Genomic DNA, 16063 nt, shown 5'->3' with positions numbered 1-16063 from the left:
CCACCGAATGTTCCGCCCGTGGCCGCCCCCCATCCCCACCCCCCGCCATCCCAGCTCAGGTGCAGCTGCCCAGCTTGTGGGAGAGCCTCCCTCTGCAGACCTTGGCCCAATCACAGGACATCAGGAGAACACATTGTCCCTGGGGAAAGGGGTTCCGCCCCAGCCATCTACCCACCCGCCTTCAGCACCTTCAGCCCTGGCACTCGAGTGCCCCTCATGCTGCCCACACACATCTGCCTTCCTGCCCCATCAATGCTATGGAGTTGGGCCTTGGGCACAGATTCCAAGGGGTAGGCAGTGGCTGCCCCTCCCCAAACCAACAGCCTGAGCTCCATGGGGACCAGCCACCCTAGACCCCTGAGCCTTGGACCACAACCAGCCTTGCAGTGCTGGGGGAGGCAAGGCCTGGTTCCTTTTTCTCCTTCCAGCTGCTCAGGTCACATAAAGGTCAGGCCACCAGTTAGTGTCCCCAGGGGGCTGGGGGGAGTCTGGGCCATGCCCCAAGGGTCTCAGGTGCTTCCTCTTTGACAATAGTCCCCAGAATCCCCATTCCCCCCAACACTGCACCCCCCCGACCCCAGGAGTGGGTCTTTGACTCCCGGACCCACCGCAGTCACTTTTTTCAGCCAGAATCTCGTGGCCCTCACATAGCTGTTGCTGACATGTTAAATGTTATTAACCCATTTTACAGAGGGGAAGCAAGGCTCGCAGAAAGTTAAAAAGGGGCCCAAGGTCAGGGACAGAAATGGGAGGCAGACGGGAGGCACTCGTCTCACACCCCACCCCTAGGGACCAGAGCCGTAGCCAACAGAGCAGTAGTAATCTGCGTCATCCTCCGGCTGCACAGGGCTGATGGTGAGGACACAGGCATTGTGGGCTTCATCCTTGGCTGCTGAGAATCGGTCAGGGATGTCAGTGGGCCGGTGGTGATCCTCCTCTGAGCGGTAGTAGAGGAGATATCGAGGGGCACTGCCTGCCCGCTGCTGGTACCAGGACACACCGTAGTCCTCGATGGTGACGTGCTGGGGGCTGAGCGTGCAAGAGAGTTGAGCCACTTGGCCTGGGAAGACCAGCAGTGCATCCGGCTGGGCCAGGACTGGCTGGGAAGCTGAGAGACACAAACCCACTCAGGCCCAGCCTGAGCCTCTTCCCTCCCACCCCTGCCCTATGAAGGGTTGGTTGGACTCCAAGGAGATTCTCCCAAAGGGCTCACAGCCCAGTGCCATGGGATTAGCAATGAACTGGGTGCAGGAGGCCTAGCTCTGTGTGTCTTAGGGTGCCCTCTCTGGGCCTCCATCTGCCTTTTTGAGTAAGGGGTTTGGATTTAGCAGCCCCCAAGTCCCCATTAGTGCCACATCCCCAAAGATCCATGTTCAGTTAAAGGCCCGGAGCTGAGGGTTGGACTAGTAACCTCTAGGTCCCTCTGCTACCTACCCATGTTTCTCTGTAGAATTGCACCCCCCTCCCCCCCACCCCCTTCACTCCAGCTCTTCCAAACCCTGAACACAGACTAACCAGGCCTAGGAACCTCCTGGGCTGTCCCACACATCAACTCAGCCTCAGGCAACTGGCTGCAGGGACCTTCTCAGGGAGGTAAGATTGCCTCAGGCCCTGTGGGGTACAGAGCAGCCCGCAATAGCTTCCCCTGTGAAAAACTAAGAAGGAGACCCCAAAATCAGAGTCGGGGGCTCTAGTGGTCTGGTCGTTCACAAATAGGAAAACCAAGGCCCACACAGGGAAGTGATTTGCCCCAGGTCAAGGGCAGAGCTGCCTGAAGCCAGGTCTCCCCTCTACCTTAATATCCCTCCCAGGACCTGCGCTACTGTCCCCATCGATTTGCCTCCGTGAAGGGGTCTTCTGGGGCCAGTATGGTTCCCCACCCTACACCCAGGTGAGTGAGGCCCACGGAGGATTCACCTGACATTAAAGTCCCCATCAGAAGGAGGCTGAGGCACCAGCAGGCCATGGCCAGAGGCAGGGAGGCAGGCAAGGAGTTCTGCAAAGCTATATGCTCCAGGCGCTTTGGGGCACAGGGCTGGGAAGGCCACTGGACCACAACAGAGCATGCAAATCAGCCTAATGACTGAGGAAGGAGGGGCGGAACTGGGGCCAATGGCTAGGCCCTATCTTCCCAAATATCAGGGTCCTGGCTCCACAAGGCCATCTGAGAACAGGAGCCCAGACGTCTTCACATGCAGGTACAGCAGGTAGAAATATACTTTTTTATTGAGGCACAAGTAGCATACAATAAAGTACATAAATCTTAAGTGTATAGCTTGGTGATTTTTTTTTTTTTTTTTTCTGAAACAGAGTTTCGCTGTTGTTACCCAGACTGGGGTGCAATGGCACGATCTCAGCTCACCGAAACCTCCGCCTTCTGGGTTCAAGCAATTCTCCTGCCTCAGCCTCCCAAGTAGCTGGGACTATAGGCGCGCACCACCATGCCCAGATAATTTTTGTATTTTTAGTAGAGATGGGGTTTCACCTTGTTGACCAGGATGGTCTCGATCTCTTGACCTCGTGATCCACCCGCCTCAGCCTCCCAAAGTGCTGGGATTATAGGCGTGAGCCACCGCGCCTAGCCAAGCTTGGTGATTTTATGTATACATACGTATGCCCCTGCACATGCAAGTACACAGACACACAGACCTCTGCAACCTCCACCCAGATCAAGATTTAGAACATCTCGGCTGAGCTCAGTGGCTCATGCCTGTAATCCCAACACTTTGGGAGGCCAAGGCAGGTGGATCACCTGTCAGGAGTTTGAGACCAGCCTGGCTGACATGGTGAAACCCCATCTCTACTAAAAATACAAAAATTAGCTGAGGCTGGTGATGTGTCCCTGTAGTCCCAACTACTGGAGAGGCTAAGTCAGGAGAATCACTTGAACCCAGGAGGCAGAGGTTGCAGTAAGCCAATATCTCACCACTGCACTCCAGCCTGGGTGAAAGAGCGAGACTCCACCTCAAAAAAAGAACATCTCCGGCAGGGCACGGTGGCTCAAGCCTGTAATCCCAGCACTTTGGGAGGCTGAGGTGGGTGGATCACAAGGTCAAGAGATGGAGACCATCTTGGTCAACATGGTGAAACCCTGTGTCTACTAAAAATACAAAAAAATTAGCTGGGCATGGTGGCGCACGCCTGTAGTCGCAGCTACTTGGAAGGCTGAGGCAGGAGAATTGCCTGAACCCAGGAGGTGGAGGTTGTGGTGAGCTGAGATTGCGCCATTGCACACTCCAGCCTGGGTAACAAGAGGGAAACTCCGTCTCAAAAAAAAAAAAAAAAAAAAAAAAAAACACCTCCATCTCCCCTGAGATCCCCTCAGTTAACAACGATCCGCACCCTGAAGGGAATCATCATTCTGACTTCTATCACGTTAACTAGTTTTTGCCTGCTCTAGAACTTCAACTGTGTCCTCTTCTGTGCCTGTTTCTTTTGTTGAACATTATGAGAGTGATCCATGTGTGTGCAGCAATATTTCATTCACGGCCATAGCTGTGTGTAATCCATTGTGTAAATGCATCATAATCAGTTTCTCCATTCTCCTATTATTAGACATTTGGATGCTCTCCAGTCTTTGGCCATTACAAATAAAACTTCTGTGAACGTCTCTGTCAATGTCTTTCGGTCTATTTGTGCTGGATAGACACCCAGGAATGGAGCTGCCGGATGGCAAGGAAACAATACATTTAGCTTTACTAAGTCTTCCAGGGTTCCCCATGTGTTTGTACCAATCTACGCTTCCACCAGCAGATTAAGAGAGTTTACAGTGACTTCGCATCCTCACCAGGAATTGACATTGTCACAACCTTTTTAATTTGCCAGGATTCCAAGTAGCTGAGGTGGTTTTTTTTTTTTTTTTTTTTGAGATGGAGTTTCACTCTTGTTACCCAGGCTGGAGTGCAATGGCACGATCTCAGCTCACTGCAACCTCCGCCTCCTTGGTTCAGGCAATTCTCCTGCCTCAGCCTCCCGAGTAGCTGGGACTATAGGCACGAGCCACCATGCCCAGCTAATTTTTGTATTTTTAGTAAAGACGGGGTTTCACCTTGTTGACCAGGATGGTCTCGATCTCTTGACCTTGTGATCCACCCACCTTGGCCTCCCAAAGTGCTGGGATTACAGGTGTGAGCCGCCGCACCCTGCCACTGAGGTGGTTTTGAACTTGGGTTTGAATCCCAGCTCCTGCTCTTCTTAACTGCATGACTTCAGCCAAGTTACTTCCCCCAACTGTGCCTCGGTTTTCTTATCTGGAACTTGAAGTTAAGCATAGTCGGCCTGAGGATTGTGAAAATGCAAAGATGACACCTGTTTGCTCAGTGCTGGCCGCAGAGGGTAGATTAACCGTGTCATTTATTTTCTGCATTCCAATGCTCTGTAATCTGGGGCCGTGTCGACCATTGAGGGACTCACCCTCCCAGGGTTACCCAGTCCCTATAAATAGTAAATAACTCTATTTTTTTGAGACAGAGTCTCTCTTGTCGCCCAGCCTGGAGTGCAATGGCACCATCTCCACTCACTGCGACCTCTGCCTCCTAAGTTCAAGCGATTTTCCTGCCTCAGCATCCTGAGTAGCTGGGATTATAGGTATGTGCCACCATGACTGGCTAATTCTTTTTGTATTTTTAGTAGAGGTGGGATTTCACCATGTTGACTGAGCTGGTCTGCATCTCCTGATGTCAAATGATCCACCAGACTCAGCCTCCCAAAGTGCTGGGATGAAAGCATGAGCCACCTCACCCAGCCATGATAGTAAATAACTCTTCTGAAAGCATGCTTTTTTTGTTTTGTTGGGTTTTTGTTTTTTGTTTGTTTTTTTTTTTGAGATGGAGGAGTCTCATTCTGTCGTTCAGGCTGGAGTACAGTGGCTCACTGCAACCTCTGCCCCCTGAGTTCAAGCAATTCTCCTGCCTCAGCCTCCTGAGTATCTGGGACTACAGGTGCGTGCCACCATGCCTGGTTAATTTTTTGTGGTTTTAGTAGAGATGGGGTTTCATTGTGTTAGCCAGGATGGTCTTCATCTCCTGACATCGTGATCTGCTTGTCTTGGCCTCCCAAAGTGCTGACGTTACAGGGGTGAGCCACCACCCACCGCACCTGACCAGCAAAAGCATGCTTTTCAAACTCAAGCCAACTAATCCCAAACCCCTCAACCCCATTCTTTATTCTGCTCTTCTACTCCCTAATCTCTCCAGGGCCATGTATCAGACAACTAGGGACAGCCTGTGCCCCAGAATCCACTTTAATTATTCATTCCTAATCCTGGCCTGCCCAGCCTTGGAAACCACAATAGAGGCCCTCGCCCACAGCTCCTCCCTCCCCCTCTGCCTGCCCATCAACTGTGGGTGCTTCCTGTGTGGAAGTGTACTCCCTTTTTTGGGGAAATTTGAGTAACAAACTATCTTTTCTTTTCTTTTTCTTTTTTTTTAAAGATGGGGTTTCACCATGATGGCCAGACTGGTCTTGAACTCCTGGCCTCAGGTGATCCACCCACCTTGGCCTCCCAAAGTGCTAGGATTACAGGCGTGAGCCACTGCGCCTGGCTTCAAACTATCTTTTCTTTTCTTTTTTTTTTGAGACAGTCTCGCTCTGTTGTCCAGGCTAGAGTACAAGTGGCACAATCTCAGCTCACTGCAACCTCCACCTCCCAGCTTCAAGCGATTCTCCTGTCTCAGCCTCCTGACTACCTAGGATTACAGGCGCACTCACCAGCATGCCCAGCTAACTCTTTTGTGTTTTTAGTAAAGACAGGGTTTCACCATGTTGGTCAGAATGGTCTCAAAATTCTGACCTCTGGGGATCCACCTGCCTCCGTGTCCCAAAGTGCTGGGATTATAGGTGTGAGCCACCATCTGGCCACAAACTATCTTTCCAATGGCACTTTTCGCCCCTCCCCTCCCCTACTCTCCCCTCCCCTGCTTTCTCTCCCCTTTTCTGCCCTCCCCTCCTCTGCCCTCCCCTCCCCTCCCCTCCCTTCTACCTCCTTACACTTCCCTTTCTTTTCTTCTCTTTTTTCTTTCCTTTTTTTTGAGACGAGGTCTCACTCTGTCGCCCAGGCTGAAATGCAGCGGCTTGATCATAGTTCACTGCAGCTTTGAACTCCTGGGCTCAAGCAGTCCTCTCACCTTAGCCTCCCGAATAGCTAGGACTACAGGTGCATGCCACCATGCCTGGCTAATTCTTTGTTTTTATTTAATTGACGTACTTATTTTGAGACTCGCTCTGTTGCCCAGGGTGGAGTAGAGTGGTGTGATCATAGCTCACTTGCAGCTTCGAACTTTTGTGCTCAAGTGATCCTCCCACCTCAGGCTTCTAAGTAGCTAGGACTACAGATGTGAGCCACGATGGCCGGCTAATTCTTCGAAATTTTTTTTTCGTAAAGACAGGGTCTTGGGCCGGGCGCGGTGGCTCAAGCCTGTAATCCCAGCACTTTGGGAGGTCGAGGCGGGTGGATCACAAGGTCAAGAGATCGAGACCATGCTGGTCAACATGGTGAAACCCCGTCTCTACTAAAAATACAAAAAATTAGCTGGGCATGGTGGCGCGTGCCTGTAATCCCAGCTACTCATGAGGCTGAGGCAGGAGAATTGCCTGAACCCAGGAGGTGGAGGTTGCTGTGAGCCGAGATCGCACCATTGCACTCCAGCTTGGGTAACAAGAGCAAAACTCCATCTCAAAAAAAAAAGACAGGGTCTTACAAAAGGAAGGAGAAAAGGAAGAACGAAGGAAGGAAAGAGAAAGGAGAGAGAGAGTAAGATGGAGGGAGGGAAGGAGTGGGGAATGAAGGGAAAGAAAGGGACGGGGAGTGTGAAACCTAGACAGAAAGAAGAGGAAGACAGAGAGGAGGGGAACTAGAAGGGGAGAGACTGCGAGAAGCAGAAAAATGTAAAAGATGGGAAATGGCCGCGTGTGGTGGCTCATTACTCCAAAAGTAATCCCAGCACTTTTGGAGGCCAAGGCAGGCAGCACTTGAGGTCAGGAGTTCCAGAGCAGCCTGTCCAACATGGTGAAACCCCATCTCTACTAAAAATACAAAAAATAAGCTGGGTGTGGTGGTGCACGCCTTTAGTCCCAGCTACTGGGGAGGCTGAGGCAAGAGAATTGCTTGAACTCAGGAGGTGGAGGTTGCAGTGAGCCAAGATCATGCCACTGTACTCTAGCTTAGCTGGAGAGTCTGTGTCGAAAAAATAAATAAAAATACATAAATAAATAAATAAAAGACAGGAAATGACGGTGAGAACTGGTGTGAGGGACTAGCTAGTGGTGAGGGCTAACAAGGACCTGCTATGGACCTGGAACCAACTAGGGCTGACTATGAATGGGGCAAAGGAATTTGGGGGCGATGGAAATGTTCTGTATCTTGACTGTGGTGGTGGTTATATGAGAGTTGGCAAAACTTGCAAGCACCAGAAAGGGTGAACTTTACTGTACTGTATGTAAATTATACTTCAGTTGGAGGGAGGTAGCTCCTATCTGCAATCCTAGCACTTTGGGAGGCTGAGGCAGGAGAATTGCTTGAGCCCAGAAGTTCGAGACCAGCCTAGGCAACATAGGGAGACTCTCCCTAAAAAAAAAAAGTACAAATTTGAAATGAAACAAAATAAATATACCTCAATAAACCTGCCTAGCAAGAAGAGAAAAAGAAACAAGTAGAGAAGAAAAGGGGAATGGCTGGGAGTGAGGAGGAAGGTGGAGAGAGAAAGGAAACCAGCAGGGGAAGGGAACTTGAGTGGGTAGAGACCACACACAGAGAGTGGGTGGTGCCGCTGGAGAAACCGCCCTGGGGGCCAGGCTCCAATCCCTTCGGCAGGGAATGCCAGCCCCCGCTTCTCCTTCCCACCCGTCCCACTCGGCCCCAGTATTCCATTAACGGATACAGGGAGGAAGGCATTTCCTGCCTAGTTGTCTCCGCCCCCAGTGCCATGGAGACCAGCCTGGAAGCTTAGGGGAGTTGCTGTGGCCCAGGGCGCAGTGGGAAGAGAAGGCCAGGAGTCTTGGACTAGCTGCAGGGTTTGAGCTAGGCTGATGCAGCAGAACCACAGAGGTGGCTGAGCAGGGGCCTGGCCCTGGGACCACCCAGCCATCCACGCTCACACATCCACTTCTCTCTCCAGAGCCCCGCTCTGGAGCAGGTCTCAGCTCCAGGTTTTTCCTTAGTTGGGGAATCGGAATTTGGGGGATCAAAGCCCCTCACATCGCTCTTCCCCACCGCAGCTATGTTTATCAAGGTGATGTTTGGGGGTAAGTGGGGGCCCCTGTCTTGGCAGGCGGGTAAGGGGATGAGCACACTCAGAGACGAGCTTCCTTCCACCCTTGGGGAGGGTGGAGAGGCAATGGCGGGAAAGAGGGGTGCAGATGGCAGGGATCGGGGAAGCGACTCTGTGAGGAGGCAAAGCGAGCACCTGGAGCGAGTTCCTTGCAGAGAAAACCCGAGCTGAGTTTGCCTGCCCATTCACGAGGGCTCCCGCCGCACCGTCCTGCAGCAGGTTTTTAAACCGCACAATCTGTTTGCCATTCAATCCGTGATCCTCAAACTTCAGCGTGCATCGGACACCTGAAACTCTCGCCAGTTGCAGGTTCCCCGTCCCTCTGGTTGGAGGCGGGTCGGTCCAGTGCAGGAGCAGCGGAGGGAAAGAGGGGAACCTGAGGGTGCGGAGGGCGGGGCCGGGCCGGATCCCGTGGGGGCGGGGCCCGCGGGGAGGCTGGGCTGGTGCGCACTTCATGCTTTGCAGGCCCCAAGACACGCAACACTTGGGAGATGGATGGAGGGGTCTCTCCAAGGCAGTTTAAGCCACAGATGTCGGAGCTGTTGTGCCTGGGGCAGTCCTAGCCCCATAAGCCCAGTTGCAACTCTGGGAAAGGGAGAGATGGGAGGGAGAGACAGAGGACCCCAGATTTCCAGGAAAGTCTGGGATCCCACACACTCACCTCTGCCCCTCCTCCACAGCTGGCAGCTCCGTGCTGGTGAACACCTCCTGTAGGCTGGTGAACCTCACCGCCCACCTGAGGCAGAAAGCAGGATTGCTCCCAGATGGTGAGAAGGCAGAGAGAAGGAGGGGCTGAGGGGTCCCAGGCAGGGGTGCCAGCCCTGCCCAGCCTCTCTCCATGGCCTCCCAGTGACCCTTGCTCTCCTGGCTGAGGACGGCAACCTCGTGAGCCTGGAGGAGGACCTGAAGGAAGCGGCTTCCGGCGCCCTCACCATAGGCAGCTCACTGCTGAAGGAGCGAGCCACCTTTGTCCTTGTTCGGATCATCAGTAAGGTGGCCCAAGGCTCTCTCCCCTGCAGCTATGTTAGAATGTAAGAGTGGGGGTAGCAGACCAGAGACCACCCAAGACCCTGCCCAGCCTCCCACCTTGGCTGGGGACCTAGCCCCAATCCATCCCCACCCAATGCCCTGCCCCAGCCTGGACTAGCAACAGTTCCAGAGTGAGAGGCAGAGTAGGGACCATCAGGCCAGTCAGGTATCCTTCATCCTTTCTCCACATGCCACAGAGGGAGAGGGCATGGCCCCCACCCGCTATGAGTCCCTACTGGAGAACCTGGATGACCACTACCCAGAGCTGGGAGGTGAGTGTCAGGGCACAGCGCAGGGGGAGGGCACAACTTCTCCCCAGCCCCTACCAGCAGGACTTCTCGGGCCTTCCAGAGGAACTGCGCAGGCTGTCAGGCCTCTCCTCTGTGGGCTATGACTGGAGGAAGCGCATGGGCACTCGGCACGGCCACCATGAGCAAAGCCCTGCTTCAAGGTCCAGAAAGGTGAGCTCCCTGTCACCCAGGAGTTGCTAGCTGGGACCAGGAGCCAGGTATGGAGGAGATATGGACACCCAGGGAGACACCCAGAATGGGACCCCTACCTGCGGGCCAAACACATATGATGAGAGGCAGACCCTCCAGACCAACTCCATGCACATATGCCCCGAGATGGGACACACTGTACCCTGAAACAGGTCCCCACCACCCCACTGGAGTGCCAGCACATGAAGGGCAGCAATGTCCTCAGGCTGATGTGGCGTAGTGCCTGGCACACAGTAGGAGCTCAGTGCACGACTGCTGGACGAACTCAATGAAGGTGGCAGCATGTGTGTGATGGCACGGCCTGCACTGGGTTTGAAGGTCCTGTTCCTCTGTTCTGGCAAGCCCGGGGACCTGGCACACTACTGCCAGCTAGCCAAGTTGGACTCAGACCCAAGGGGGTTAGCCATGACCTCTGTCTCGTGTGATCAGATGCAAACAGACAGCAACCCAGCAGGACTCCTCTTTCAGAATCTGGAAATGCTGAGAAGTTGCATCAGCAAGAGGGCAAGGTCAGACAGGATGTGAGGACGCTGGGGGCCCCGAAGCTGTGGGTACAGAGAATAGGATGCAGAAGCAGAGACAAGAAGGGTAGAGGTTAAATTAGCCAGGCATGGTAGCTCGAGACTGTTGTCTCAGCTACTCAAGAGGCTGAGGCAGGGGAATCGCTTGAACCCGGGAGGCGGAGTTTGCAGTGAGCTGAGATTGTGCTGCTTCAGCCTGGGTGACAGAACGAGACTCCGTCTCAAAAAAAAAAAAAAGAAAAAGGGGGTAGAGGTGGCAGGCATTTCTGAAAAGGGGGAGATGATGGGTTCATCCTGGGATTACACCTTCAGAATCAGGTACACTTGGGATTACCTGCTAATGCCTCTCCACACCACTCTGGACTGTCCAAGGCATCTGTCCTGTGCTACCTACGGTGCAGATGGCAACAGGGCTCCTCCTCCCCATCCCTGATTAAGGTGACGGACTGCACACTGTAGTGAGATATCCATCCTGACCCCACCTCATCAGCCAAGGAGCTCTCCGAAGACCGGCCATTGAGAGAGGCACACAGCAAGATGTGGTCTAAAATAAATCCTTTTAATTGCACATTTGTGTCTTGGGTTAACTGTGGAGTGAGAAGCCTCCTCCTCACTTGCAATCCCAGCTATCTGCATACCATCTAGTGTTGTGGTCTAGCTGTTGACCAGGGGCAGAGGTCGATGCAGGGCTAGCCCGAGTGCACCCACATCTTCAGGGCAGGGAGCTCAGACCTGTGGAGGGAAGGGCAGCACAGGCTGGTGGTCAGCCTGCAGGTACAAGAGGAGGGTCCGCCTCTCCCCCCTCCCCGCCTGGGTCGGGGTCCACTCACTCACCGTGGTTGTACTTGCACTGCTTCAGGACCTCGCTGAAGCCCTCACACAGGGACAGGTCACTCTGAGTGGTGGAACAGTCCAGGAACTGCCTGATCTCATAGGCGCAGGGCCCCATCTGCAGGGGCTGGGAGGCAGCATGGGTGGGAGCCTGGGGGTACAATGCAAGAGGGTGCAGGATCAGCTTGGAGTTGGTACCTGGAGGTGGGTTTCAAAGCTGGGGACCACCTGCTCCTCCCTACATCCCCAGCCTGAGTGTCCCAAGGGTCCTAGGCAGGCTGAGTGACTCAGCAGCAGAGGTGGTCATAGACAGCATGTTTCTGTGCCTTCTAATGGGCATGTTGGGCGGGGGCAGGGGAGGGAGGAGAAGGCTCTAGAAAAGCCCAGAACTCTGCCTGTGCTCTCAGAGTATGGGCCCCACCCCCACAAGTTCCAGCACCTTCCTGGTTCAGCCACACTAATCCTCATGACCCCTGACCTGGCCACAGAGCGCATTTGGCTTAGGGCCGGTTGGGTCCCCAGTTGGGGAAAGGTCATCAGCGAAGTGGCTGACCTTCGCCCGTGGGCCCAGCGGTCATGGTGTCCAGACCTGGGTGTAGGGAGAACGGGCTCAGGAAATCCAACATCCCTCCCTTCTGCTAGGGTGAGGTGACCTTGCTCGAGTCTCTAAGCCCCCAGAACCTGGGTTTCCCATCTTTAAAGGATTGGTTAGTGTTTCTCCCTGGGAGCTTAGGGACTGTGGCCTCAAAGGAGGAGCTGGGAAGCCCGCCTTTAAGTGACAATAAACTCAAGATCAGAGGATGAGGACCCTTCTTGGGCAAAGAGTCCTGGGCTGAGACAACAGTGAACACACTGGACGTTCCTCACTGGACACTTGGGCAGCTCCCTGTATGGCCTGCAGAGAATCCTGCCTCAGTTTCTCTGGGACCTGCTGCTCACCTGCTGGGCGGCAGGCTGGGCCGGCTCCGAGCTCCCCCCGCTGAAGGCTCCGGTCAGGGCGCTGCCCATGACATGTCCCACAGCCGAGCCCACGGCTACCCCTGCGGCCGTGGATGCCATCTGAGCCATGAGGCCCGGCTGGCCCGAAGGGGCGGGAGCCGGGGCTGCTGCAGAGGGCGGTGGGTGCGCGGGCGGGTGGGCAGAGGGCGCGGCGGGGCGGCTGTGGAGGTGAGAGGAAGCAGGGTTAATCCTGGCCAGACCCCAGGCCGGGGGGCTGCAGCTCCTGGAAACGACCCCCGGAGAGGTGGACGACCCCTGTCGCCACACGTGGGTGCTGCACCCCCTTCCCCTCCCCCTGCTAAGATGGCGCAGCAGCACTCAAGGTCACTCTGCGGACGCCCTTGGGGGAGTGCCGACGCTTCCCTAACCCCCTTCCCACCGGGCCCTTATCCCCCTCACACCTGACTGGCCGGGCGGCCGCACTGCGGCTTCCCCGAGGCATGGTGGCGGCGGTGGGACCCGGGCGATCTAGAGACAGCGGCGGCGGCAGCGGTTCTGTCGCGGGGATAAACGCCGCAGCGATTGTCACTGCCGGCGCAAAAAGGCGGGGCCTGGGCGGGGCTTCAGGGATACGCCCCCAGCGGGAGGCCCTGCCCACTAGCCTGTCGCCCTTCTTGCGTCCTCCGGACCTCTCCCTTCCAGCCCCTCTGGATCTCCGCGCCCGTCTCGGCTGGAAATGGGACCCTGTTACTTCCCTACGCCTGGCAGGCTGTGCGGGTTCTGGGGACCACGGGCCAGTGCCGCAAAGCGCCAAGGGCTTAAAGAGAGCGACAGTTCCTTCTGTTAGGACCACTGCAGAGCGCAGGGAGCGGAGTTGGGGGTTTTGCGATCCCTGGAGGGGAGAGGAGACGGGGAGGCGACGGGCTAGGGCCAGCCGGGGAGGGCACGCGAGGCTCCAGGCCGGGCTCCGCCCTCTGCCCCCTCCTACCAGACAGGGTCTGCTGACCACCGCGTGACCTCGGGGGCTAGGGTGGCCTAGAGCTGAAAAGCGCGGCCCTGGGGAAGGCCTGGAGCGACCCATCCCCAGAACCCCCACGAGGGGGCGTCCCAATCCGTCTTCGACTCTCCAGGCCAAACTGCGCTGCTGGCGCCGGCAGCCTCGCGTAGCGCCTGGGGGGGATGAGTTGAGGCCCCCCCGCGCGTCGCTCAACCCTACCTGACCCCCGGGCCGGCCCACCCCACCTAGTTCCAGGCCCCGCGGGTGCAGCCCTGGACACTGACGGCCTTTACGAGACATCAAAGGCCTAGAATCATTTGCCTGGCTCGGTCAAACCTAGCACAAGTTTGAATCCTGCGGCCTTGCAATTTTAGCACCTTGGTTCTAGGCCAAGAAGGTGAACTGGAGCACGGATTTAGAACGCTTTCTTGCTCTTCGGGAACTTGAGGTTTTAATTTTTATTTATTTCTTTTTTTGAGACAGTCTTGCTCTGTTGCCCAGGCTGGAGTGCAATGGTGCCATCTCAGCTCACTGCAACCTCTGCCTCCCGGATTCAAGCGATTCTCCTGCCTCAGCCTCCTGAGTAGCTGGGACTACCGGCGCCCGCCACCACACCCAGCTAATTTTTTTTTTTTTTTTTGAGACAGAGTTTCGCTCTTGTTACCCAGGCTGGAGTGCAATGGCGCGATCTCGGCTCACCGCAACCTCCGCCTCTGGAGTTCAGGCAATTCTCCTGCCTCAGCCTCCTGAGTAGCTGGGATTACAGGCACGCGCCACCATGCCCAGCTAATTTTTTGTATTTTTAGTAGAGACGGGGTTTCACCATGTTGACCAGGTTGGTCTCGATCTCTCGACCTCGTGATCCACCTGCCTCGGCCTCCCAAAGTGCTGGGATTACAGGCTTGAGCCACCGTGCCCGGCCTAATTTTTTTATTTTTAGTAGAGATGAGGTTTCACCATATTAGCCAGGCTGGTCTCGAACTCCTGACCTCGTGATCCACCCACGTCAGCCTCCCAAAGTGCTGGGATTACAGGCGTAAGCCACCGTGCCTGGCCAAACTTGAGGTTTTTATAGACTTTTCTGGGTGACTTTGTAGTGGTTTTATTATTACTCTTAGGTGGGGGAAGGCAGGGACTGTCCCTCATTACTGTTTACTGTTTGCTGGCAGAGGACTCCTGGCACCGGGATTGTGGGCAGGGTGCAACTACCAAGAGCAAAAGCACCCACAAGTAGGGTTGTGGGTCACCACACAAGACAGGAGGCCCTTCTGTAAGGAAGGAGGAGCTCGAGGGGCAAGTGGAGCGGTGGCTGGGGCGTTTGGCCCTGCCTGGAATGCTCAGTTCTGTGTGTGCACAGCTGTCCCCAGCCATGCATGCTCTACATGGAAGCCATGTGCAGCCCTGTGTTCTCACACACTGCCGTCCGTTCAGCCAGCCTGTGAACAGGGCTCTTCCCTGGCCTGTCTTCAGTTTCTCCTCTCTGAAGGGGGGTGACTACCCACCTTGAGGGTGGCCTCCCAGTGAGGTGAGCACACAAAGGGTGGGCCATTCTTTCCTGGCAGACTCACCAGAACTGGTCCAGCCTCCCTTGCTCATGCAGTCCCTGCCCACCTGGTTCCTGTTTGCCAAACCAAACAAACTGAACACTCTCTTGTCTTAGTGATCCCCTGGGCCTAAACTGCAGACAGTTGTTACTTCAGCTCCCATGGCTGATGGACTGCAGGTTCTACAAGGCATGGCCTTGCACCTCAGAGGCACCCAAGACCATTTAAGTGGGTTACACAAATGAAAATGAGGCTGAAAGGATGAGACTGAAGTACCCATTGAAATGCCTACTTTTTTTTTTTTTTTGGGTGGGGAGTTCTGTAAATGTTTACTTATTCCAGGTCTGAATTCAAGTCCTGGATATCCCTGTTAATTTTCTGTCTCGTTGATCTGTCTAATATTGACAATGTAGTGTTAAAGTCTCCCACTATTATTATGCGGGAGTCTAAGTCTCTTACTACTTTTTTTTTAATGGAGTCTCACTCTGTCACCCAAACTGGAATGCCGTGGCTCAATCTCAGCTCACTGCAACCTCTGCCTCCCAGGTTCAAGTGATTCTCCTGTCTCAGCCTCCCAAGTAGCTAGATAGGACTACAGGCATACACCACCATGACCAGCTAATTTTTGTATTTTTAGTTGAGACAGGGTTTCACCATGTTGGTCAGGCTGGTCTCAAACTCCTGACCTCAAATGATCTGCCTGCCTCAGTCTCCCAAAGTGCTGGGATTACAGGCGTAAGCCACCACACCTGGCAAAAGGCCTACTTTTTAAAAGTAGTCACTGTAGCAGGGAACAGTGGCTCATGTCTATATCCCAGAACTTTGGGAGGCCCAGGCGGGCATATATTGCTTGAGTCCAGGAGTTCAAGATCAGCCTGGCCAACATGGTGAAACCCCGTCTCTACTAAAAATACAAAAATTAACTGGGTGTTGGTGTGGACATCTGTAGTAATCCCAGCTACTTGGGAGGCTGAGGCTGGAGAACCGCTTGAACCCAGGAGGCAGAGGTTGCAGTGAGCCAAGATCGCACCATTGCACTTCAGCCTGGATAACAAGAGTGGAACTCTGTCTCAAAAAAAGGAGAAAGAAAGAAAAGATTGCCAGCAGCCTAACAGTAAGCTGTAAAAATCACTGCTGTCTTACTTCTCCCCGTCCTCTAGGAGTCTCTATGGAGTCTTCTTGGATAAACTGTGAAGCGTTTCCCCACCTGCTTCCCTTTCTTGGCTCAGGCTTCCTGATAACAGCCTCACCTTAGAGTAGCTCAGAGCCCTGTCTGCCAGGATGGGAGCCACTGCCTAGATCTTGGTTCTGCAGGGCCACCCATGATGGAGCAGATCACCTGGTGAGGTGGTGAGGCCCTTCATCGTTTCAGGGGGTGTACAGCAGGATTGGGTAACGCCAAAAATCAGGGATGAGACTGGAGGATCCCTTCCAG

General features: G+C 54.6%; 3 protein-coding genes across 20 annotated transcripts; 1 reads left to right on the top strand and 2 right to left on the bottom strand.

Moving 5' to 3' along the window:
- Positions 1–652: 652 nt before the first annotated feature.
- VPREB3 (V-set pre-B cell surrogate light chain 3) lies at positions 653–11016 on the bottom strand. Its single transcript, XM_054245360.2, has 2 exons — positions 1918–11016; positions 653–1108 (listed from the first exon to the last, which is right to left on the bottom strand). Exons 1-2 carry the CDS (start codon positions 1964–1966, stop codon positions 786–788), a joined length of 372 nt encoding a protein of 123 aa, XP_054101335.1. The 5' UTR covers positions 1967–11016; the 3' UTR covers positions 653–785.
- Positions 7917–10885, top strand: C1H22orf15 (chromosome 1 C22orf15 homolog). 18 transcript variants are annotated; one of them, XM_035304805.3, is made up of 8 exons: positions 7917–8241; positions 8541–8576; positions 8948–9034; positions 9097–9255; positions 9494–9568; positions 9648–9757; positions 10226–10305; positions 10630–10885. In XM_035304805.3, exons 1-8 carry the CDS (start codon positions 8217–8219, stop codon positions 10748–10750), a joined length of 693 nt encoding a protein of 230 aa, XP_035160696.1. In that variant the 5' UTR covers positions 7917–8216; the 3' UTR covers positions 10751–10885. The 18 variants fall into 18 exon arrangements, with proteins under 18 accessions (XP_035160696.1, XP_035160892.1, XP_035160454.1 ...); XM_035305001.3 differs by lacking the exon at positions 8541–8576 and having other exon boundaries at positions 9118–9255; XM_035304563.3 differs by having other exon boundaries at positions 9118–9260; positions 9494–9757.
- CHCHD10 (coiled-coil-helix-coiled-coil-helix domain containing 10) lies at positions 10856–12647 on the bottom strand. The gene is made up of 4 exons (XM_002763479.7): positions 12549–12647; positions 12088–12307; positions 11152–11299; positions 10856–11049 (listed from the first exon to the last, which is right to left on the bottom strand). The coding sequence occupies exons 1-4, from the start codon at positions 12587–12589 to the stop codon at positions 11030–11032; spliced, it is 429 nt and encodes a 142-aa protein (XP_002763525.1). The 5' UTR covers positions 12590–12647; the 3' UTR covers positions 10856–11029.
- Between the last annotated feature and the right edge of the window lie 3416 nt (positions 12648–16063).

Source organism: Callithrix jacchus, chromosome 1 (genome assembly GCF_049354715.1).
Source record: "Callithrix jacchus isolate 240 chromosome 1, calJac240_pri, whole genome shotgun sequence".
Lineage (NCBI taxonomy): Eukaryota > Metazoa > Chordata > Mammalia > Primates > Cebidae > Callithrix > Callithrix jacchus.
Note: the sequence above shows the minus strand (reverse complement) of the source record. Positions and strands in the feature narration are given on the sequence as shown.

What these genes read in the sequence shown, in the direction of transcription:
- VPREB3 (XM_054245360.2), bottom strand. Translation starts at nt 1,966, where the DNA reads ATGGCCTGCTGGTGCCTCAGCCTCCTTCTGATGGGGACTTTAATGTCA. An exon ending in GATGGGGACTTTAATGTCAG is followed by an intron (nt 1,109 to 1,917) that starts GTGAATCCTCCG and finishes TGTGTCTCTCAG; the next exon opens with CTTCCCAGCCAGTCCTGGCC.
- C1H22orf15 (XM_035304536.3), top strand. Translation starts at nt 8,217, where the DNA reads ATGTTTATCAAGGTGATGTTTGGGG. An exon ending in TATCAAGGTGATGTTTGGGG is followed by an intron (nt 8,242 to 8,540) that starts GTAAGTGGGGGC and finishes CTCAAACTTCAG; the next exon opens with CGTGCATCGGACACCTGAAA. An exon ending in TTGTTCGGATCATCAGTAAG is followed by an intron (nt 9,261 to 9,493) that starts GTGGCCCAAGGC and finishes CACATGCCACAG; the next exon opens with AGGGAGAGGGCATGGCCCCC.
- CHCHD10 (XM_002763479.7), bottom strand. Translation starts at nt 12,589, where the DNA reads ATGCCTCGGGGAAGCCGCAGTGCGGCCGCCCGGCCAGTCAG. An exon ending in GCGGCCGCCCGGCCAGTCAG is followed by an intron (nt 12,308 to 12,548) that starts GTGTGAGGGGGA and finishes TCACCTCCACAG; the next exon opens with CCGCCCCGCCGCGCCCTCTG. An exon ending in GCAGTGCAAGTACAACCACG is followed by an intron (nt 11,050 to 11,151) that starts GTGAGTGAGTGG and finishes TTCCCTCCACAG; the next exon opens with GTCTGAGCTCCCTGCCCTGA.